This window comes from Suricata suricatta, chromosome 2 (assembly GCF_006229205.1).
Source record: "Suricata suricatta isolate VVHF042 chromosome 2, meerkat_22Aug2017_6uvM2_HiC, whole genome shotgun sequence".
NCBI classification, from domain to species: domain Eukaryota; kingdom Metazoa; phylum Chordata; class Mammalia; order Carnivora; family Herpestidae; genus Suricata; species Suricata suricatta.
The window spans coordinates 13,344,314-13,368,937 of record NC_043701.1 but is presented as its reverse complement, the minus strand read 5'-3'; the positions used below and the strand labels follow the sequence as shown (position 1 = coordinate 13,368,937).

General features: G+C 49.8%; 1 protein-coding gene across 6 annotated transcripts in view; it reads right to left on the bottom strand.

Moving 5' to 3' along the window:
* Nucleotides 1–24,624, bottom strand: part of DENND2A (DENN domain containing 2A) — a 105,852-nt gene that overhangs the window by 39,813 nt on the left and 41,415 nt on the right. For 4 of the 6 annotated variants that reach the window (XM_029922620.1, XM_029922614.1, XM_029922613.1 and 1 more), the window contains 6 exons: nt 18,574–18,701; nt 16,129–16,250; nt 8,959–9,159; nt 2,034–2,127; nt 1,431–1,481; nt 148–335 (listed from right to left, as the gene is read on the bottom strand). In XM_029922620.1, coding sequence (XP_029778480.1) covers nt 148–335; nt 1,431–1,481; nt 2,034–2,127; nt 8,959–9,159; nt 16,129–16,250; nt 18,574–18,701 — 784 coding nt within the window. The remainder of the gene's footprint in view (nt 1–147; nt 336–1,430; nt 1,482–2,033; nt 2,128–8,958; nt 9,160–16,128; nt 16,251–18,573; nt 18,702–24,624) is intronic. The other 2 variants (XM_029922612.1, XM_029922624.1) reach the window with 2 other exon arrangements.

Sequence of the window (24,624 nt, the reverse complement as noted above, 5' to 3'; positions counted from 1 at the left end):
CATTTGGCACACCCTAGTTAGGACCGTGTCACGACTCCAGACACCGAGCGTTCCCCAGACTCCCCACCCCCGGAAGCCACGAGGGCCAGCAGGCAGGTGGCATGAAGGCCGCGGTCCTCTGGCAGGCCCCCGAGGCCCGGCCCGTACCTTGAGCGGGAACTGCTGGGTGAGTTCTGGCACGTACGCGGCCCCGGCCTGCTTCTTATGCAGGGACACGACCACGAAGTACTCGAACAGCTGCCTCTGCTGGTACTCCATGAGCTCCTGGTCCAGGGACGGGTACCTGGGCGCCTGCTTCAGGCGTGACTTCACATGGACCAGGCGCTGACTGTGAGCTGCGGGGAGAGGGACGGTGAGTGCCCGCGTGCGGCTCCCTTCCCAACGAGGCCCTGCGACAGCCTGGGGGTTCCCAGCTCAGAGTGCTCCTTCCAATCTTAAAAAAGTGTTCCCACATTTGACTAATTGGCTCGGGACTCTTTGTTTGGGGTCCCTGCCAAACCTCGGGGCGGGGACCCGCCGGATAGGCGGCTGGGCTCACGGGGGTGCCGAAGCCTAGAGCCCAGAGCTCTGCTCAGCCAGGGGTTTGCCGCGTGGACTTGGCTTTGCACCCCTCTGTCAGATGGGGTGGGGGACACAGACTCCTCTCCTCACTTCTTTCCTTCTTCTTTCAGTCTGTGGGATGTGACAAAATCCAGACCACGGGGCTTTTGGAGTGGAACTCTGGAAACATCTGTGTCACACGACACGGTGGGCAGAGAGGTGACTAAGTCAGGGGTTCCTACCCCACGTCCCTCCTGCCATCATTCTGTGTGATGGAAATGGACTTGCTTCGTTCCCTAGACGGGACCGGGAGCAGCGGGAGTGAGAGGTGGATGATGCAGGGACGCCAAGCAGACGGGTCCCCATCACCTCCCTCACAGCCCTGGGCTATGGCTTTCTTTGGCTTCCCCCCATGCCTCCTGCCCTGGGTGTGAGGAACTGTGGGAAACTCACTAAAGCCTACACTGAGTTCCCTGAATCTAGATCTACAGAGACCAATTATTTCAGTGACTTCATGTGACAGATGAGCCCCAGAGGCCCTGAGATCTTCAGTGATTTCCTCCTGATCTTACAGGAATTTTCATGGGAGTGGGACAAGGCCCAGGTGTCTGGAGTCCCAGGCCAGCAATGAAAACACCTCTAACAAAAAGACAGGGGAAGGGGGCCGCCGCAGTGGTACCCACCCTGGATCGTGGGCGCCACAGGCCCAGGAACTAAACAGGTCCGTTCTGGTCACACCCGGGACTGATTGGCTGCTGAGCAGCCCTGTGGGTCCCCTGTCCCCTCACATTCACGCCATACCCAACCAGCTCGTGCGAGGACACCCTCTCCTGTCCCTCACATTAAGCAGGAAGTGCCATGGCCACCAGCACAGCACCTGCTCTTCTCACCTTTCAGCTTCTCCTCGGTGTCACTGTCAGACTCACTGTTCTCGTCCGTCACTGGACAGAAGAACAAACAACAAACAAACAAAAAACAGCAATAGAAGAGAATTGCAAGTGTGAGTTTGTTTTCTAACACAGGCAACTTTTTTTGCATGTAGTCATGCAAATCCAAGATTTCTACTCCAGAGGAGCTATTACCTTTTTTTCAAGTTAAATGTCATGGACAAACTATGCCTTTGTCCAACCAAATGTATTTCCAAGTGAACGTGGCTCTAGTTTAGCTTGTACCTATATCAACCAATCCAGCAAAAGAGGCTGGCTCCCTGGACGTGTGCTCAGCAAAGAGAACTGCTCGTGGTGAGCTCGTGGTGAGCTCGGAGCGTGTGGCACAAGGCCGACTTGACAGATGGACAGAGGACCACAGGACAGGCCACCAGGCTGAGTGCTCTTTCCTGGGTCTTTGCTGTCTCACGGACAACAGGAGATTTTGACAAAGGGCTGACGTGCTCATCTTTGGCGAGCCAACTGTGGACAACAGGAAGCCTCTTTCAGGAAGAACCTGTTTTCGGATTGTTGGGGGGTGAGGGACGGCAGTGGGGGCGGTCATACCTTTTCCTGAGTTGCTCTCGGTTGACTGGGACAGCCTCTTCACACGTTTCTTTCCTCTCCGGGCTTCATAAATGGCATTGATTCGCAATACCAACTGCCAGACGCCAGGAGAAGAAAAGCCAGTGTTAGGAGCTTCCTCTCATTCTCTTCCAGGGGGAGGGAAGGCCCAGGAAAGGAGGAGGGCGGGGCCGTTCCCCACTGTCCCACTGCATCTTCCAATTACTCCTTTCTACCAGACAGGACCGGGGCTGTCGGGGCTGTCGAGGACAGTAAAGGAGGCTGCCGGCTTCCCTGACGGATGAACGGGGGAGGTCTAAATATACTAAGGCCTCCAGCTGAGACACAGGGAGGCAATTTCATTGGCTAATTGTGCGACAGCCCCTCCCCCTTCGATGCTGCAATGTCACTGTGATTTGGGAGCAGGCTTAGCGCCCCCGACCCCCACCCCGGGCAGGGGAGACAAGAAAAGAGAAGAGACAGCGAAAATAAAAAGCCTCCCAGGCAGGGCTCCTTTTGTGGGAAACACGCCAAAGACGGGCTGAGCAGCCATGGGCGGCGAGTGGGCAGGGATTACAGCGGATTTTGAGTCCAGCTGGAGGCTGCCTGGCCGTGCCACGCACCGAGCGCGCCGCCCTCCCGGCAGAGGAGCGTGCGGCCGCGCTGGGGAGGCTTTCCACCACGTCTCTTCCCGCTCGCCAGGCACCACTGCTTAGCAGCACCTTTTCCAGGCTGATGCTAGCAGACCCACCCGGCTACTGAAGGTCTGGGTCACGGCCCGGCAGGCTCTACCGCACCTGCAGGTTTCACCAGCGGAAGCCTCCCGGGCTCCACTTCACTGCGAGGAAGGGAAGTCTACCCATGTGTAGTCTCGGCAAGCCAACTGTTGATTTTATTTGTTTTTTTTTTAAGCTTATTTATTTCCCTTAGTAACCTCTACACCCAACCTGGGGCTTGAACCTATGACCCTGGGATCAAGAGCCACATGCACCGCTGACTGAGCCAGCTAGGTACTCCCCAGGTGGCAATGTTAAAGGGGAGCTGTGCTTGTAAGCTGCCTTGGAAAGTTTTATATTCTTTTCTTGAACTGGAAGAACTGGAGAGAGGATGTGCTATGGTGAAGTGGGTGACGCGCATGCAGGCGGGCGCAGTGGGTTAGCTGTTGCCAGTCCCCATCTCTGCCCTGTCCCAGTGCCCGGAGGAGCTCACCAGCTCTTCTCTGCAAGACCGAGTGCTAGGGCCTGGGCCCCCACCCCTCAGCTCTGCAGACTGTGACGACGCTGCCCCGTCATATCCTTGGACACCTGCGCACTCTGGGTCCCGAGAGGTGGCTCAGCCCTGGCCTTGACAGCTCTCTTGGTGAATTCCTCGTTCCTAACCCTGTCCTGGCTTTGCCTTGAACCTGAACGAGGTCTCTGCCTTCACCACCAAATCCCTGCAGTGTGGCTTCTTTATATTTGTTCTTATGAAGCAGCCATTTCCTTGAGAGCTCATACCCATGAAACAGCACTGTCTTCTTTTCCTGCATGTTCTAACCACTGAAACATGAACGCTAGCCCCATTTCCTGTGGAATAGACAATGCATGAATGAGATGCTAGCATTATTCACAGTATCCAGGAAATGAAAACATCCAAATGTCGATTAAAGAATGAATAGATAAATGAAATGTGGTACGTACAATGGAATATTATTCGGTCTTCAAAAGGAAGGGAGTTTGGGCACATGCTCCAATGTAAATGCAACAAGGATGTTACACTAAGTGAAATAAGTCAGTCACAAAAGGATCAATATGTATGCTTCCACTTATGTAAGGCACCTAGAAAAGGTAAATTCACAGAGACAGAAAGCAGCATAGAGGTTGCCAGGGGCTTGGGGGGGGAGGGTGGAATAGGGTTAGTGTTTCACGGGTGCAGAGTTTCCATTTGACGAGATGGAAAGTTCTGTAGATGGGTGGTGGTGATGGTTGTATCACGGGGTAAATGTACTATTTTTTTAATGTTTATTTTTGAGAGAGAGAGGGAGACAGAGCATGCAGGGGGGAGGGGCAGACAGAGAGAGGGAGACACAGAATCTGAAGCAGGCCCCAGTCTCTGAGCTGTCAGCAAAGAACCCGACCCAGAGCTTGAACTCACACACCACAAGATCATGAGCTGAGCTGAAGTCAGACGCCTAACTGACTGAGCCACCCAGGTGCCCCGGCGTGAACGGACTTAATGCTACAGAACCGAATACTTAAAAATGGTTAAAATGACAAGTTTCCGGTTATATATATTTACTACAGTTAAAAAATATATGAATAAACAAATGAGTTACTAGGTCAAACTGTGTGTTGGGGGGGTTTAAACCCCTTCAACCTCCTCCCCACCCAATATCCAAAATTAACTAGAAAGAAGACAGCTGAGTACAGTTAGCATCCTTCCACTGTGTTATTAAAATACAGTGAAGCCAGAATGTAAGCTCCATGCAGGCAGGGATTTTTGTCACCTTTGCTGCTGGGACAATACCTGTGTGGGGCACAGTGCCTGGCACAGCGCCTGGTACTCAGGCATCTCTGATGTACAAAGGTTTTGCTGCGTGCTGGGAGGGACAGAAGGACACTGGGGACACGGCGTCCGTTCTCAGGGAGAGTGCGGGCCAATCACAGGGAACAAGACGCATTCCTGACTATCACACAGACGATTCACAAGTGCTATGCGAGTGGTATAAACAATGTGCCAGAGAAGGCTTTTCTCGCTTGAAATCAGGTCATGGAATAAGTGGAACCCATATATCCTTTGGTCAGTAAATCTTTGTTCCTGTTCATTTAAAAAATTTTCTCCGGGGAGAACAAGTTTAAACATGCTTTCACATCATAGTACTTTCGTAGGAGATAAGTTTTGTTGTCTTAAAAGTGTTCTGTACTACAAGTACTGGCCTTTCAGAAACATTTCTGAGTTGAAAAAGATATTTTTAACCATAAGCTTATTTGAGTTAAAAAAAATTTTTTTAACGTTTATTCATTTTTGAGAGACAGAGCAGAGTGGAGAAGGGGCAGAGAGAGAGGGAGACACAGAATGGGGAGCAGGCTCTGGGCTCTCAGCTGTGTGCAGAGAGCCCAGCAGGGGGCTCAAACTCACGACCTGTGAGATCATAACCTGAGCTGAAGTCAGATGCCTGACTGAGCCACCTGGGCACCCCAGGATTCAGAGCATTTTTAAACATGGGGCTTCTAGGTGGCTCAGTTGGTTGAGCGTCTCTGATGCTTGATTTTGGCTCAGGTCGTGATCCCAGGGTTGTGGGATCGAGCCCTGCCATGAGCCCTGTGCTGAGCGTGAAGCCTGCTTTAGAGTCTGTCTCTCTCTGTCTCTCTGTCTCTCTGTCTCTCCCCCTCTGCCCCGCCCACCCCCCCAAGTTGTATTCTGTCTCTCAATTAACAATTTTTTTGAAAGATTATGAGAAGTTAAAAAAAATAATAAAAAAGAAAGAAATCTAGCACTCAAGGGTGGGGATAAGTGTGGGTGAAGACTGACTAGCAAGTGACAAAGCTGCGGATCAGGAGACTTCTACCACACGGTAAGTGCTTATTTGTTTCCTTTTAAAATGCTCCTTTGCAAACTGGTGCAGCCACTCTGGGAAACAGTGTGGAGGTTCCTCAAAAAATTAACAACAGAACTCCCCTATGACCCAGCAATAGCACTGCTGGGGATCTATCCAAGGGATACAGAAGTGTTAGTGCATAGGGGCACATGTACCCCACTGTTCATAGCAGCACTGTCAACAATAGCCAAATCATGGAAAGAGCCTAAATGTCCATCACCTGATGAGTGGATCAAGAAGATGTGGTTTATATATACAATGGAGTATTACATGGCAATGAGAAAGAATGAAATCTGGCCATTTGTAGCAACGTGGATGGAACTGGAGGGTATAAATCAGTCAAAGAAAGACAGATACCATATGTTTTCACTCATATGTGGAACATGAGAAACTTAACAGAAGACCATGGGGGAGGGGAAGGGAAAAAATGTTACAAACAGAGAAGGAGGGAGGCAAACCATAAAAGACTCTTAAATACAGCAAACAAACTGAGGGTTGATGAGGGTGGGGGGAGGGGAAAGTAGGTGATGGGCATGGAGGAGGGAGCTTGTTGGGAGGAGCACTAGGTGTTGTATGGAAGCCAATTTGACAATAAATTATATTACATGAAAAAATAAATAAAATGCACTTCCTCTTTATGATTAAAGTTTTAACATGATTTTGTAGTGGTTGTTGTCACGGTGACAGGATGCACTGATTTCTCCCTCGGGTTGGTCACACCTGCCGAAGGCCTGTCTGGCTGAATGCCTGCGCGCTCTGTACGTGCCAGTGACCCGCCTTCACTGTGGGAAATGACGCGACACGGGGCAAAGTGCCGCATCTGCAAATCAACCACATACACAGAGGCAGCGCTGGCCCGGCCCTTCCCGCCACCTCTCTACCTCCGTAAGATGCGCACACTCATTCTCTACCCCCCAGTCTCAGAAAACCTGTTAAAAATATTCGGGGCGCCTTGGTGGCTCAGTCAGTTAAGCATCTGACTTCAGCTCAGGTCATGATCTCACGGTTCCTGGGTTCCAGCCCTGCATCGGGCTCTGTGCTGACAGCTCAGGGCCTGGAGCCCGCTCAGATTCTGTGGCCCCCTCCTCGACCCTTCTTTGTGCATGCTCTCTCTCTCATCTCGAAAATAAACATTTAAAACAATTTTAAAAAACTTTTAAAAATATTAAAATGGGGGGGAGACCTAGGTGGCTCAGTCAGTTAAGTGTCTGAGTCTTGATTTTGGCTCAGGTCATGACTGTTTTTCCTATAGCCTTGGAATACTAAATGGTGAAATCATTAATTAAAAAACAAGTATCTTCAGAGTGTCCAGGTGGCTCAGTTGGTTGAATGTCCGACTCTTGATTTTGGCTCAGGTCATGATCCCAGAGTCGTGGGATCGAGCCCAGAGGTGGACTCCACACTGAGGGTGGAGCCTGCTTGGGATTCTCTCTCTCCCTCTCTCTCTGCCTTTCCCCCATTTAAGTGCAGGTGCATGCACTCTCTCTTTCTCTCTCTCAAAATAAACATTAAAAAATTAAAAATATATTTAAACAGGGGTCACCTGGGTGGCTCAGTCAACTCTTGATTTCAGCTCAGTCTTGGTCCCAGGGTCATGGGATTGAGCCCCACAGAGGGCTCCAGGCTGAGCATGGGGCCTGCTTAGGATTCTCACTTTCTCCCTCTCCCCCTCTTGTGCTCTCTCTCTCTCTCTCTCTCAAAATAAAAAAAAAACTTTTAAATAATTAAATAATTAAACAAAACATATTAAAACAGCATCTAGCAGGGAATGACCAGGAAAAGCACAGGGTAGAAGACAGAGGTTAAATGCTTGTTAAGACATCACGTACTTGAACTTAGGGTTGTGTGAAAGTTCTTTTAACCCACCAGCTAATTCGTTTGCTAAAACACTGGTGAAGCTGGCAGCACAGACGCTAACAGTCACTTTTAATTGTGCCACGAACAGTAGGACGTTGACATTTCAGAGGCCTGTGAACAGCGCCGGGACAAGCGGAAGGGGAGTGACGGAGCGGCTGCAGATGCCACACTGTGGGGGCCCTGGAGCAGCTATCACGACAGCGCAGGCCAGTGACTGGGGCAGGCAGGGGCTGTGTCCCCGGGGCCCTGTGGTAGTGAAGCTCGTTCAGCAAACGTTGCATACTCGGTATGCAACCTGCACCGCAGCCCGGGCAGGACGAGGCCCAACGAGGAGAGCAGAAGCAGGGGAGGCTTGGCTCCACGCTGCCCCTCTGTTGCCGTCTATCAAGATGGCAAGATGTCTTCTCCCCTGTTCTACCTACAACCCCCCCTCTGACCAGGCTGCGGTTATAGTCTTTTCTCAAGGCACTCTGACTGCCAAGGCGACTTAACGTCACTTGAACGAGAACGCTGGGAACGGGTGTGGGGGGGGAGAAACCGTGGCTCGAACCACCGATGAACTGAACTGTCAGGAGGAACCAGCTTGTAGATGGCCCATGACTTTCAGGTCAATGCATCATTTTGAGAAATCTGATGAAACCTATAGACAATCTTCTCCCTCTTCCTTCGATCCCCCAAAACGCTCCCCACAAAGTTCTACACGATATTATGGGCTTCACACTTCTAAATCCCATCGGCGCACTCTGCAATGAAGAGCTCGGGCTTTAAAAGCTCCCGTAGCAAGCTGGCACCCGAGTGGCCGGTGAGGAGGCAACAGCACCGCAGGGCTGAGGAATGGGAATTTCAGCAGTAGCAGCCGCATTAGGATGTACATCCTTTGATGTTTTACCTTTTGGGTTGAAAAAGGCCAGCAAAGGGGTGCCTGGGTGGCTCAGTCAGCTAAGTGTCCGACTCCTGATTTCGGCTCAGGTCATGATCTCACCATCGTGAGACTGAACCCAGCACTGGGCTCACGCTGGGCGTGGAGCCTACTTGGGATTATCTCCCTCTGCCTCTCCCCTGCTCTTGTGCTCTCTCTCTCTCTCTCTCTCTCTCTCGCTCTCTCTCTCTCTCTCTCTCTAAGAAAAGGAAGAGCCAGGAAAGATGTATTTTGACGAGTGCTGCCCCAGAGCACGGGCTTCACGCGGCGCCCCCTCTGCAGCTGCCATTGACCAAAGTCTGGGTCAGCGCCTGATGGATGGAGCTCTGCGTTTTGAGGCCTCCTGAGGAGGGGCATGGGAACCGCGGTCTGGGGTCCCAAGCCCAGCTAAGGCAGGGACAGGAAGGGCTAAGAGAAATGCTACAGGACCACAGTAGTTATTGTGACAGAGGCCCAGCTTGCTGCCTGGCCCGCGGTGAAGCCGGCAGGAGGGAGCCCAGGGCCAGATCCCTCCGCAGGCTTCCTCTGCAGGAAAGGGCACCTAACGGCACACGGAGCTTGTTGCAAAGCCTTACCTTGGGTATCTTTCTCTTCTTCCTGCCATTCTGCGGATCTCCAAGGTTAAAGAAAGTGTCATCGGGGCTGCTGGGGGTGGAGGGGGGGCTGATTTTGGAAGGGGACCCATATCCATCCCGACTCAGCTTCCTAGTGTCCAGAAGTTTGAAGTTCCTCCTCTCTGAATTTTGCCGGAAAAAAGCAGGTTTGGACAATGACTGCTGGGAGGGGAAAGGAGAAAAGGAGAGCAAATAAATACAAAGGGGCCACAGGGAGGGGGCTGGGGGTGCCGGTGGTACGGACCACGAGATCGGGAGGGAGAGCTGGCCTCTGCTCCCAGGGTCGGCTGAGTCTGTCCGCATAAAGATGACAGAGGATGCACATCCGACCCACTCTGTTTAGCCGAGCAGGAATTCCCGACCCCATCCCTTCTCTGTACAAAGCAAGAGCTCAGCTAACCAACCCCCACTGTACTGGGAGTCAGAAGACCTAAGCCTGCCTTTGACCCTGACCTTGGTAGGCTCAGGACTTCCTATACAAGGAGCTTCACTTCCTAAGCCTCAGGGTCTTATCTCAAAAATGAGCCACTTTAAGGTCAAAGACAAACAAGGTAAAAAAAAAAAAAAGAAAAGCCCCCCCCCCCCCAATCAAAAACCCTGCAACTTGTAGAACTTCTTTTTCTTTTTTATACACGGCAAATTTTTAAGTATGCATTAGGAAGGTTGCGGAAGAGATGTAGTTAACTCCGGCGTTGGGTCGCGGGTCTGTGGGCTCCACAGGCCCTGCTCCATGCTGTCTCACCTCCCTCTGCCATCTCATACTGATTTAAAATTAACTCCTCCTGGGGGTGCCTGGGTGGCTCAGTCAGTTAAAATTAACTCCCTCTAGAACTTCTTTTTGAAATACATACAACAGATTAATGGAAAGACAGCAGGCAAAAAAAAAAAAAAAAAGGAATGGAAAATTTATAAAATAAAGAAAGACGATGCTTAGATATGGAAAACGATTCTTAGCTTCATTCATAAGAGAAAAGAAAATTAGGGGCACCTGGGTGGCTCAGTCGGGTGAGCGTCCGGCTTCGGCTCAGGTCATAATGTCACAGTTCGTGGGTTCGAGCCCCCGCGTCGGGCTCTGTGCTGACAGCTAGCTCAGAGCTTGGAGCCTGTCTTTGGATTCTGTGTCTCCCCCTCTGTCTGACTCTCCCCTGCTCACGCTGTCTCTCTCTCTCTCTCTCAAAAATATATAAAACATTTAAAAAAATGTTTTTAAAAGAGAAAAGAAAATGAAAACTCCATCAAAGAGACATTCTCCCCTCTAAGATTAGCGAAGATAAATTTGCCAACCCTCTGGAGTTACTGGTGGGTCCCTTTCACACTTTCGTACACCCTCGGTGGGACTAGAGATCAGTACAATTCCATGGAAGGCTGAGATGGAACAGCATCCACAGAGTTACGAATGCACGTGTGCCTTCACTCAGCAGTCCCGCCTCCAGGAATGGGCCCCGCCCACATCCTCACACTTGCACAGTGATATTGTGCAGGCAGGCCACGCTGTGCAAACTCCCCTGTACACTGTGAGGTGGCTTGTAAGCACCAAATATCGGACACAACACAAATGTCCGTCAGCAGAAGCTGGTCTAATAAGTTTTGGTGCATCTACAGAGTGGAGTACAATGCAGGTGTAAGAAAGATCTTAATGTACTCCTATGGAAGGTTCCCTCAGAGGTATATTGTTTTTTTCTTTTAATGTTTTAGTTATTTTTGAGAGAGAAACAGAGACAGAATACGAGCAGGGGAGGGGCAGAGAGAAGGAGACACAGAATCCGAAACAGGCTCCAGGCTCTGAGCTGTCAGCACAGAGCCCGATGTGGGGCTCGAACCCATGAACCTTGAGATCATGACCTGAGCTGAAGTCGGACGCTTAACTGACTGAGCCACCCAGGTGCCCCGTATATCTATTGTTAAGCATGGAAAGCAGAGTGTAGGGGCACCTGGGTGGCTCAGTCGGTTAAGTGTCTGGCTTCAGCTCAGGTCATGATCTCGCGATTAGTGGGTTCGAGCCCTGCATTGGGCTCTGTGCTGACAGCTAGCTCAGAACCCGGAGCCTGTCTTCAGATTCTGTGTCTCCCTCTCTCTCTGACCCTTCCCTGCTCACGCATCTCTCTCTCTCTCTCTCAAAAACAAATAAAAGACATTAGGGGCGCCTGGATGGCTCAGTCGGTTAAGCCTCTGACTTCAGCTCAGGTCAGATCTCACGTTCGTGGGTTCGAGCCCCGCGTCGGGCTCTGTGCTGACAGCTGGCTCAGAGCCTGGAGCCTGTTTCAGATTCTGTGTCTCCCTCTCTCTCTGACCCTCCCCCTCTCATGCTCTGTCTCTTCTGTATCAAAAATAAATAAAACATCAAAAAAAATTTTTTTAAAGACATTAAAAAAAAGAAAAGAAAAGCAGACAGGAACTCTCTGTGGAAACCTCATGAGTTATTTCGGGGGACCGAGTGTGATGAGCTCCGGCCAGGAGACTTCCTGGTGGGGAGGAGGGGCGGTGAGGAGACCACACGCCTCCTGAAAGGAGTGACCTGGACTCCAGCCAGGGTTCATTCACCCTTCTTGTCTGCGAATGGTGGCTGGTGGCTTCACTCCCTCCTGTGCGCTCTTGTCCCTGTCTTACTGCCTCCGGGGACAGTGACGTCAGAAGACTGAAATATGAAATCTGAAATGTCCCATCTCTTCCTAACCTGTCTCATCCTCATTCCTGGCCTCTTTGCCAGAGGCCTCCTCTAAGGACTCGGATGTCATTCTCACAAACATACACATGAGCTTGTATATGCCCTCAGGTACGCGGATTTCCACGAGTGCACAGACACTTCCTTACCCACACACACACGCAGAAGGCACAGGGGAATGAACACGCACGCGCCAACAATTGGGACACGATATATAAAGTGATGATGTTACATTTAAGCGATGGAATGCCCTGCAGGCAATAAAAACAGGATAAACATACAAGACCAGCAGCAGTATATATACCTCATCCCAAATCTTTTTATGTACACACACACGTGCTAACAATCTATTATGGAAAAATAAAATTTCCCAATTATGGATGAGTTTTATATTCTTCATTACACTTTTCAGTATTTAAGAAAATTTTGGGGCTTCTGGATAGCTCAGTCATTAAGCATATGACTTCGGTTCAGGCTATGATCTCATGAGTTCAAGCCCCGCTTCAGGTGAGTTCTGCTTCTCTCTCTCTCCTGCCCTCCCCCCCATCTGCCCATCTGCCCCTCCTGGGATATTCTCTCTCTCTCTGCCCCTTGCTCACTTGCATCCTCTCTCTCTCTCAAAATATTTTTTTCCTTAATTTGTTTTAGTGCTTATTTATTTTCAAGAAAGAGAGAGAGAGAGCGCGAGCATGATGGGGAGAGTAGAGAAGGAGGGAGACGCAGACTCTGAGCTGTCAGCACAGGGCCTGGCATTGAGGCTTCAACTCATGAGCTATGAGCCGGGTACTCAAGTGATGGAGCCACACAGGAGCCCCGTCCCTCCTCCTCCCCTTTTTTGTGTGATGAGAATGTTCTGTTTTTAGGAAATAAGGTTTTCTTTTTTTAAAAACACATGCTGAGGGGTGCCTGGGTGGCTCAGTCGGTTAAGCGTCTGGCTTCGGCTCAGGTCATGACCTCACGGGTCGTGGGTTCGAGTCCTGCGTCGGGCTCTGTGCTGACAGCTAGCCCAGAGCCTGGAGCCTGCTTCAGATTCTGTATCTCCCTCTCTCTCTGACCCTCCCCTGCTCACGCTGTCTCTCTCTGTCTCTCAAAAATAAATTAAAATGAAAAACATTAAAAAAATCTTAAAAAAAAACATATACTGAAAAGCGTAATTCTATATATTTACCAAATGTAGTACGTGACAGGGAGTAGCCTAAGTTTACAGGTATTAATCTGATTACTCTTCATAAGGCCCCTAAGAGTCTTATGACTTATGAGTACTGTTATCATTCCTATTTTATCAGTGACAAAACTGACCCGTGTGGATGAGATCATTTGCCCAAAGTCACTCAGCTACAAATAGTCCAGCAAGGTTTGAATGGACAGTCAGACTCTAGAACTTGCACACTTGACCCGATATGCCTCTCTGTAGCCACGGCTCAGTAATACAGGATTTTCTGGTGTGGAAGACGGTGTGGGTGGGCTCTCCAGGCAAGCAGAGAATGCTACTTAGTGACACTTTTCCCTTATGTCTTAAGTGTCAACACACAGAAAAGAATGTCTCCTGTTAGCCTAGATTTCCTTTGTTATCAAAATTAGTTCCGACTCCATTTGCTGTGCTATTCTCGGTGTGGGAGTGGAGGTAGCACACGGCAAGAAGAGCAAATGGCCCCTGCTCAGGAGCTTGCAGCGTGTGTTCGTAAGCATTAGCATCTGCCCTCGGCTGCACATCTGCTCCTTTCTGTCTGTCCATCTGACCCTTACCCTTTGCTAGGTCTAGGCACGATCTCACTAAACGAGAATCCCAGAGGCTGTCACAGGATCTCTCTGAGGCTGACGGAGGAGGTCGCCACAAAGGGACTGCTTCCGCAACTTCTAAGGTCCCAGATGCAGCCCAGATGTGGCAGATGCTCCATGGATATTTGATGAGCTGAAACGGAGGAAGTGGGGAAGTCTGCAACTGTCCCCCAGAATGGGCACACACCGTATACCCAGATGTGGGAGAGCGGAGGAATGACCGTGGGCACAGAGTCCCGCTGATGACTTGCAAAGGCTGACAGCAGCCGGCAGCGGCCCGCAGCAACCAGACAGGTCCACCGGGCACCTGGAGACTCCTTCTGCGGGATGCGCTCCGAGTTCCTGTGGAGGTGGTCGCCTACTGTGTTCAGCTGTTCTGGGGACAGAGGACCTAGGTTTTCTCTGGCTGGCAGGAAGGGGAAGAAGAGGGCTGTTAAGTCCTTATTTCCTGGCATCAGGGAGGAGCGCTGGCTCTAACTGCAGAGCTGCTTGGGACAGATGCTGTTCATTGCTCCTAAGGGGCAGGCAGTGCATTCCCTGCGTGAAGAGGAGGGCAGGGGAGAGCCAGGTGGGGCGCGGAAGGGCAGACGGGGTTGTGAGAGCGCCTTCTTTTAAGTCAGACTTTTCCACTATGGGAAATGAAGGCTCTCCTAAATGTCGAAGACCCATTTCAAAGGCAAGCAGGAACACTCGGCTAATGATCTCTTGTGCTGGGTTAGTCACGACAACACTCTCCATAGGAGGCGAAAAAGAGCAGTTAGCTGGCTTCGGCCAGAATCACAGTCATTGGTTTGGTTAGGCCAGATCACCCTCACGGTGGAGGCTGGTGGAGGCTACCTTCAGCTCTCTTCGGGAAGACTGGTGGCAGAGATCCCGTGTGACCATTGTGCACAGAAGGCACGCCTCGTGTGCAGACCCCCCACCTGCCAGCAAATGCGGTTCTTCCACGGAGCCCAGAGGGGAAGACGGCTTCTTTTCTTAGGCTGGAAATAGATCCTGCAATGGGACTGAAATGGACACCTCGGGCCTAGATTTGGCCTTCTTTGACTTAATTTCTTCAAATTACACATGGTAGAACAACCACGTATGGGGGACACAAAGAAAGAATACTGAGGAACTTCAGGAATTCATAATCCAGCTGGGGAGATGTTTTTAAGATACATTATGTGACCTAAATCAGATTTTAACTCTTTATAGTAAGAGATATCATAATCCAGTGTACACAATGTGATGTAAAATGAACCTTTAGCCCAATGAGTAAGATTGGAAGAAGTTCCAGTAGCTGAAATGGCCTAGAAACTTTTGAAGGAAGCATGATTGCTCTGGGTTTTATTATTTATTTATTTTTAATGTTTATTTAGTTTTGAGAGAGGGAGAGAGAGAGAGAGAACGTGAGTGGGTAAGGGACAGAGAGCAAGGGAGACCCAGAATCCGAAACAGGTTCCAGGTTCTGAACGGTCAGCACAGAGCCCGATGCAGGGCCTGAACCCATGGAGCATGAGATCATGACCTGAGCCGAAGTCCGATGCTTAACCGACGGAGCCACCCAGGCGCTCCCCCCACCCCTTTTTAAAAAATTTATGATCTGGTTTTAAAGGATGGGGACAGACAGGCAAAAGTCAAGGGCAGATGTAGAAATGACCTAGCACAGGACGGGCAATATTGCCTGTGGGCCATAGGCCATGAGCTAAGAATAGTTTTTACATTTTTTAAATGGTTGGAAAATAAGTAATATTTCATGACATGAAAATTACGTAAAATTAAAATTTGGTGTCCATAATAAAGTTTTATTGATATATAGCACATTCATCTCTTTGCATATTGTCTACAGCCGCTTTGCACTACAATGCTGCACTGAGTAGTTATAACAAAGAGATCCTATATTTACCCTCTGGTCCTTTAGAGAAAAGGTCATTCTGGGCCTAGAGTATCAGAGGGGCAATATGTATGCTTTTGCTGGACGGGAGCTTTTGTATGTAGTTAGCGGAGGAAATTAGGGAGTAATGGATGCCCAGGGATCAATTATGAAGGATTATTTAATGCCAAGCTAAGGAATATGAATTCAATCCTGTAGGCAATGAGTTAAATTATCATTCACAGGAGTATAGTTATCTATTTGTACCTAGTACAAAATTTCAAAAGATTCAAAACAATACGCTATAAAAAAATATCTATTTTCTACCTTGCCCTCCAGGTAATCACACCCAGACAACTCCACAGACGTACCCACTTCCTCCTAGGTTCCCTACAGAGATATGCGTCTACATACACAAACATGTATGAGTTTGTGTGTATGTATATTTTTCTATTTAAAACCGCATGGAGGGTGGCTTGCTATAAAGGTACTGTTTCTGCACCAGAACTTTCAGTCTTATAATTTAGACTCTGTTTTAGGTCAGGCCATTCTTCCTTACAGTTGTATAATACGGATGTGCTATCTTACCTCCCCAGTTTGGGGCTGGTTCTGACCCAGAAACTAAAATGCTATTTTAGGGTGCTGGGTTGAGAGAGAGGTTCCAGGAGAACTAGAGACAGAAGAGCAGGCAGGCGGCTGATAAGCAAATCCAGGAACCCAGAGGTGAGGGTGGCCTGGCATTCCCGTGGAACCCACAACTCGAGGCTGCTCAAGGCCATCGTGCTGGGGGTACTGGGGACCCCCCTCCCCGCACCGCTTCCCGGGGGGCTCCTACCTTGGAGGGTGTGTCAGGAATGGAAGAAGTGGGAGAACCAGGAAAGTTCAAGACACACTTCTTCCCCAGGCAGCGACCATGTAACTCAACGTCCTCATAAGGGTTTTCCTTCATTGGTGGATCTGTGGTCAAAGGCAACACGTCAGGAACTAGGAACATTAAGGAAGTTTTCCTTATCACATAGCCACCCAGGGTCTCGCCTCTCCTTGTAGGGGTGTCTGATGTCTTGCTATCCATTCACCCCCTTCCTCTTGGACCCTGGTTTTTGCTGGGGTGACTCCCCGCGCTCCCATTCTTAGATGCATGGAGTTAGCTCCATTCCAGGTTCAGAGCTTTAGCCCATGTGAGTATCCCAGTGCCTGTCTCAGTGTCCAGTTCGGGGAAGGGCTCACATCCCAAGCTTATGCAAATCAGTGGATGGCATTCCTGGGCTGTGAAGGTGAGCAAGGGACCTAAACCGGTCTTTCAGAGTGAACCTCAGGGTTTTTGTTGGGGGCTGAACACAGGCTCTCCTTCCCAACTGGAAGGTACGGAGTCCAGGGAGCTGACGGCTGCCATCGTGAAGACCACGGGAACCCCGCTGAGAACGGAGCCGGCCCGGCTGATAACAAGGGCAAAGGGGCACCTGGCTGGCTCAGTCAGCAGAACAGGCAGCTCTTGAGCTCAGGATTATGAGTTTGAGCCCACACTGGGTGTAGAGTCTACTTTAAAGGGGTGAGAAGAGGAAACGGGAGAACAGGCCAGTTCTGGTCCCACGAACCACCAAACTCCCTTGTTATTTCACCGGGGTCTTCTGTTCTCTGTAACCGAAAACTTCCCTGGCAGGTGCACACTGCTGGGAGAAGCCCCGATCTCGTATCCGCTTCAGACCTGGGATGCCTACTGCTCTGGCAGCAACCCATCTCAACTTGGACGCTGTCATTCAACAGTTTACTCTGCTAAATATCCGTTCTTCCGCAAGACTTCCGTTTCCTCTACCGTGGAGTTTTTTCTGGTATTGATGATTACACGCACGGATGTAGATGGCTCTGCCCTCCCTGTCCCTTGCATGTGGCCATGTATGGGTTTCTCCCTCTTACCATCTCCTTTCTTCCCCCACTCTCACCCTTGACCCCAATATGCAGATGGTGGGCTGAGCTCACACTTCAATGAAAATTGTGATAGTCCCTAAAGACTACTTAACTCACTAAGTTACTTATTTCATCTTCTAACTCACAAACAGGGGTTCCTGGATGGCTCAGTTGGCTAGGCGCCCGACTTTGGCTCAGGTCATGATCTCAGGGCTTGGGAGTTCAAGCCCCACATTTGGCTCACTGCGGTCAGTGAAGAGTCTGCTTCGGATCCTCTGTCCCCCTCTCGCTCTGCCCCTTCCTTGCTAGCACACACACTCTCTCTCTCAAAAATAAATAAACATTGTTGGGATGAGCACTGGGTATTTTATGTGTAGAGGGTGAATCACTGGATTCTACTCCTGAAATCATTATTGCACTATATGCTAACTAACTTGGGTGTAAATTAAAAAAAAATTTTTTTAATTAGCAAATTAAATCCAAAATGAAAAATAAACATTACAAAAATAAATAAATGCAAACACATTTGGTGAATCTGAGCTCCACTTTAGAATTTAAAAGAACTATGGCCAAAGCTACTTTTAAAAACAGTAAACACGGGGCGCCTGGGTGGCTCAGTCGGTTAAGCATCAGACCAGCTCAGGTCATGATCTCGCAGTTTGTGAGTTCAAGCCCCACATGGGGCTCTGTGCTGACAGCTCAGAGTCCAGAGCCTGCTTCAGATTCTGTGTCTCCCTCTCTCTGCCTGCCTCTCTCTCTTTCTCTCTCTCCCATAAATAAATAAACACTAAAAAATATATTAAAAAAGCAGTAAACATTCATTTTGGTCTGAATTTTGATGCCTGTCACTGTCACACTCCTACAGATTCAGGAAGAGCCTGGTGGCCTTAGGTTCCCTTCATTCTGTGATCCCTACAATTTACTGAGCATCTGTTACAAACCAGAGACTTTCCACTCCATTTTCTCCAATGCTCAGCCCTACAAGCTAATTGTCACCATTTTTATTATACAGATGAGAGAGCTGTGTTCAGAGAAGTGAAGCCCCCGCTCACTGGGACACCACTAATGAGGAGCAGAGTCGAGATCCAACCACAGATCTCTAATGTCTCCCACTGCATCATGCCACCTCCCCGGCCATTCAGCACTGGCCCTTCCTCTCTCCTTCCGGCCCCGTTTTCTCTCACATGTCTGTCCGTGGGTCACTCTCCCACAACCCTACCTGCTCTCTTGTTCAACTGAGTACATGTATTTCTTGGAGACTCTGTGTGTGTGTGTGTGTGTGTGTGCGTGTGTGTGTAGTTTTAAGGGAGCCAGCCCCGTTTCCTCTCCCCTTGCCACACAGACTCGGACCCACACAGGCATTGGGGCCTCTTACCTAGAATGTCTTCGTAGACGTTCTCCTCCGATAAAGTGCGTGTGAGCCCCAACTTGGTCTGTGCATACCAGTCCGCCCTGCTGTTCTCACAGGAGGATTGCAGTAAGTCTTCAAACTCATAGGACTTTCTGGTTTGTACAAGATGGAAGAAAACACAAAAAACAAGAATGCAAATCAATTAGGCTGGTCCAGAGATTACATGCCACCAAATGTTCTTCCTGCAAAAATTTCTATTACTGAAGTCAACTCCGTTTCTCTTAAGACAGTATGAAAATCCTTAAATAAGAGGTGTGGCTTTTATCTGAAGGAATGTTTATGCTGTTACACTGAGTGAAGGGAGTAAAGTACACATAAAATACAACCCCGACTTTGTAAGCAAACATACACATAGAAAAGAAGAAGAAAGGAAGGAAGTGAAATATACAAGGCTGAGGAACGGCTCATGACTTCTTTTCACTTCTACTCTTCTGACTTTTTAAATATTCTGCAGTGTTTACAGAGCATACATTAATAATCAGAAAGGAGCAGTGACAGCCAGTCAGAGTGGACCAGAGGCCTGGGCACCCCCTCACTTCTCTCATTCAGTGATTATTATCAGAATGAAACCTGGAGGCCAGCTGAGACACCCCATCTCCTTCCCACCCACCCCTGCAAAGATCTGTGCAAATGCGGTAAGAACGTCAGTAAGGACAATACATAAATGGCTGTCATCCCCATCCCAGCCCTACGTCCACAGGGGCTGTCCCTGTCCTGCTGGTGTTGACCTAATGCGAAGTGCAGCCCCCACCCCCAACAAGCACAGTCGCTCACCTTGAGTTTCTATGACATCTGTAGCTTACTGAACATTTGGAAGGTCAGGACCATGCTGTGGAACATACAAGACATCAGCCACCCCACCGGTTCATTCCACCTCCCCCTTTTTCCTCCTCTCTCCCTATCCCTCTCTGAAGTAACACACAACTTCCCCCCAGTTGGACCGGACAGCCTGCCCACTCAGGCCCTGGAGGGCAGCGGACTTATGAGGAACTCGTGCTGAATGGAATTTTGTTCACCCGCACTCATGAGGATGCACCCCCCAGCTGGCCTTGACTTGGTCCTGGCCTGTCACTCCTCCTAGTAGAGGATGGTCGCAAGCGTCCCATGGCCCGGGAGTCACGGCCCCTCGCTCTGCACACTCGTCTCCAGCACAGTGTCCTGCTGGTTACCGAGAAGGGCATCCGGTCTTCCCTTCTTCCGCCATGCTTCCCATCGCTCCCTGCCCCTGGGGAAGGTGCCCTCTGGTGGGTCTGCACACAGGTCCCAGATCCCTGGTTCACAAGCCCTTTAACCTGTGATGAACCACTTCACTGGGCTGAAACTCTTCGTCCTGACTTGAAAAACAGTAAGTATCTCATAGGATTGCCCAAAGAACAGAAAAGAGAATGTAAAGTCCTTAGCGCCTAACAAACACGCGACAAGTGTCAGCTATTACTATTACTGTGTGGCGCTGTAATTATTTATGTAGCAAATGTTTTATGTTGAACACGAACTGTGTGACAGGCACTGTGCTCAGGGTTCAATAAATAAGGTGTGACTAAAAGAATCAGGGTCCCTGCCTCAGAGAGCTGACATTCCAGGGAGGAAGACAGGCGCTCAACCAGAGCACACCCAAATCCATGGAATAGTAAGCTGTGTTGAGCTCAGTGACGGAAAAGAACGGGGTGCCACAGCGATGCTATCAAGAAGGACTGGGCCTTGGCTGCGGATGCATCGGGGAGGCCTTGCTGCCAAAGTCACTCATTAAGGGGAGACCTGAAGGACACAAATAGAGGCGTCAGTTGTGGGGGAAGAGTGGTCCAAGAAGAGGAAAGGGTGCCTGTGCAGGTCCTGCGGCAGCAGAGAACTTGGCCATTTGTAGGAAAGGCACACAGATGTTCGGCAAGGCTGGAGGCAGGGACAGGGCAGTGAGTGCTGAGCAAGGGGACAGCAGAGCCAGGCAGATGCCATGTGTCTGCTTTCCAAGCTTTGGGCATTTCCACATTTCATTTCATTTCATTATTTTATCTTATATTTATTTTATTCCATTAAAAAATGTTTTTGTGTTTCATTTATTTTTGAGAGAGACAGAGACAGTATGAGCTGGCGTGGGGCAGTGAGAGAGGGAGACGCAGAATCCCAAAGCAGGCTCCGGGATCAGAGCTGTCGGCACAGAGCCCGACCGGGGGCTTGAACTCACAAACCGCAACATCATGACCTGAGCCGAAGTCCAGTGCTTAACCAGCTGAGCCACCCAGGTGCCCCAGGGATTTCCTACATTTTAAATCTCTCTCCACCAGCTCCTTTCCCTCTTTAAACACGCACGAGTTTCCTCTAGAAACACTTTCAGTGGAAGCAAGGACCCTTGTCCTGCGGTTTCTCACCCTCCTTGCCATTGGTTTTAAACTGGTGGAGGCTGGAGGTCAGTGGAGGAGGGAGGTGCTGAGGCCGTCTGCAGGTTCACAGGAACTCGCCGGCTTTCCTTCATCTCCTCAGCCTGGCCTCTGTCTGCATCCCTTTTGTGAAGCTGCTCCCTAAAGGTCACTAGTGAGTTTCTGGTAAAACCTAGTCACTTTCTGGAGACTTTCTTTACGTGTCACCTCTTGGTTTCCACAGCATAAGGCTGCGGTGCTCAAAGCACGATCCGTGGGCCAGGGCTGGTGTGCCAATGACACAGGTACAATCATTGAGAATAGGCATTTAAAACTCTTTTTTTTAATTTAATTTTTCTTTATGCTTTAAATGTAATTTCTATATCCAACATGGGGCTTGAACCCAAGATCAAAAGTCGCACACTCCAGAGCCAGCCAGGTGCCCCTGTGTTTAGAATTTTTTAAATTTGACAGAACGAATTTTTAAAGGACAGCTGAGGCTTGAATATTGTTGTCTTTTTCATTTCATTTCTCTGGCAATTCCTTTGTATTGTATTTTACTATTTTATAAAAGTACTGTTCAGCAGAGGATTGTGGACACAGGCTCTGAGGAGCTGGTGCAATGCTGGCCCCCAGGCCACTTCCCCTTCTCAGACAACTTCCTGTGTCTTTGTTGGTAGCTCTCTTCCTCTTTCTCTCCTTCCTTCTGAGCTTTGGGTGTTTCCCAAGGGTTTTCCCCTTGAGGCTCTAAACTTGAGTATCTCCACATCTGAATTCACCACCCCTGATCTCCAACTCCCCTTCCTTCCTTATGAACCTGAACTCAGCACTTGGGGCAGGAACGCAAAGAAGCTTCCAGCTTCCAGCCTGGGTCCCCAGGGCCTTCGGGCAGGCCAGGAGGCTGAAACTGTCACCCACGTCCTACGGTGCCTGACGCACTCACAGAAGCTCATGCTGCCAAGGAAGGGCCACCTCCTGGCCAGCCCTTCTTCCTCCCCTTGAGGTGCCCACCCAGGAGGGGAAGGCCTGAGCTTCAGAGCTCTCATCGGTGGGGTCTGGGGGGTGGGAAGCAGGTGGGAAGCAGGTCTGAGCTATCCTCTACGACGGGATCCGGATCGCACTGTGCTGTGAGCCCACCCTGAGCACTCCCTGGCGGGGATGCCCTGAGCCAGGCTGGTGCGAGCCAGGCACTGCTTGGGGAGGGACGGGCGTGTGCTGGTCTGCGGCCCAGAGCAGAGTGAAGTGACCGGACTGGAGTGGGCTGCACGGCACCTGGGTTTCCCCCGCTGGGCTACCCGGATCCTGGTGGTTCAAGCCCCCCGCAGGCTGACTTCGGCTCAGGTCACCATCTCGAGGTTCATGAGTTCCAGCTCCATAGTGGGGTCCTCACTGGTGATACGGAGCCTGCTGGGGATTCTCGCTCTCTGCCCCTCCCCCACTTGTGTGTGCATGCTTTCTCTCTTGAGATCTCAAAATAAATGAGTAACTTAAACAAAAAAAGGAAACAGAGCGAGCTCAGATAAATTGCTCAAGGTCCCGGTGGGAGAAAGGGGCGGAGCCAGGGTCAGAAGTCTGTAAGTCTGGTCAGTGTCTGGTGCTCACAACAGCACAGGCACTAAACACAGCATGGAAGTTAAGTCCATGCAGGAGGAAAGCTGTGGTCACCAAAAGGTCTTAAAACCTTTATTTACATATTAACTTTGAGAAAAAGGAAATTTGAAAAGGCTAATGATAACCACATCCAAATTGTCTTCTTTCTTGTTTAAACACGTCCCCATTCGTTCCACATCTAGCCCATATGTTTAATGTGCACCTTCTTGGGGCTGAGCTGAGCTCACAGCTAGCTGGTGGAGCAAACGCAAGAAGGCTCTGCCTTCGGGGAGCCCGCCGCCTGGTGAAGGGGCGTCACTGCCTCCCAGCCTGAATTTGCTTCCTGGGCCTCCAAATAATGTGATTGCGGTACTTCTTAGTTTTACAGATGATCCAATTGGTCCACTGAGGTTTCCTGAAGTGCGCTACCGCTTCTGTAACAGCCCAGTTTCGACAGCCAGTGCCAAACACTGTGATTTCAAGTAGTGTTTTGAAGGTTACCTGTGACTTTTCTATGTTTTTATAAATGAAATACTAAGAGCTCATCCCACATCTCCATTTGAACGACCCATGGGAATCTCAAAATCAATAAATCCCAAACTGAACTGAACTCACCCTCCTAGTCTCCCCACTTCCATGAGGACCAGCCCCTCGTCCAGTGCTCCTCAGCAAAGGCCATCACCTTCTGTCCAAGTGCTTATGCCTTAAACCTGGGAGTCCTGTCCAAACCCCTTTCTCCATTAGCACCCAACCAATTAACAAGGTTTCCGCTGCAAAGTATTCCCGGTATTCTCAGTCCCCACAGCAGCGACATCTCAGGCCTACACCCCGCCCCCCCCCACCTCCTCCTACCTCACAGTTACCCACCCTGTCTGCTGCCTGGGTGAGCTTTTCACAAATGCAAATCCGGTCAGGTCTCTCCCCTCTTAAAAAATTTTTTTTTAATGTTTTATTTTTGAGACAAAGAGAGACAGAGTGTTATGCCCAAGATTTCTTTATCATCCCCAAAAACCAGAGACCACCAGGGAGACCTAGTCATGCATGCAAAAGCAAAGGGCTTTAAGCTCACCGGGCCCAAACTCGGGCTCACAGACTTTACCAGCGCAGTGAATCCATACTGAGAGCCCCGAACATGGCGGGGTAGGGGCTTTTTTGGGAAGGGGGAGTTACAGGAAATGGTGACACAGGTATAGTGATCCAATCATTACTATACATACCACTGACAGCAGGTTTAACCATTCATTGATACGTTTGGTGGGAGCCAATCACAACATTTAGAGTGTTAACCAATTACAGAGTGGACCCAGGACCCTCACGTAGGGCGTGACTTCTATCTCTAGGCCTGCCCTTAGAAATGTTAAGGGTGTTAGCCAGCCTTTCCTGATTGGGTGTTACGAGGGTGGTACCTCCTGCCTTGGGCAACGCAGCGTGTGCCCTTCTATTGTCTAATGATTAGAGTCAGTTTGGTTCAGACCTGCCTCCTTACAAGAGCATGAGCAGGGAGGGGCAGAGAGAGGGAGACACAGAATCCGAAGCAGGCTCCAGGCTCTGAGCTCTCAGCACAGAGCCTGATGATGCAGGGCTTGAACCCATGAACTGCAAGATCATGACCTGAGCCAAAGTCGGCCCTAAATGAATGTTTTAAAAGCTCGTTTTAATGGCCAAATTCACTGCTTATAGTTTACCCATAGTTTGGGGTAAAAAAAAACACAAAAAACAGCTGTATTCTTAAGAGTTAATTTTTAGTCAGTTATTTTGGACACATTTCACAGCCACCTGGAGCTGCCACAGATTCTCATCTTGCCTCCCTCCCCAGGGACCACACACAGCTCTTTCCCACGTCCCCCCAGCTCGCGGGAAGGGCGTGCATGGGGTCGGGCGATGAGAGTGGGGGCTGAGCGGGAGAATGCCTACGTTGGCTCAGCTCCCACCTCCATCAAGTGCTACTGCTACTCATGTTGGGTTTCTACTTATCTCGATCCTGAATCCAAAACAGAAATGCCAGTAGGAAAACCATCTCTCCACCATTATGTCTAACGTCCAACCATGTCCACTCCCAGTGGGAAATAAGACA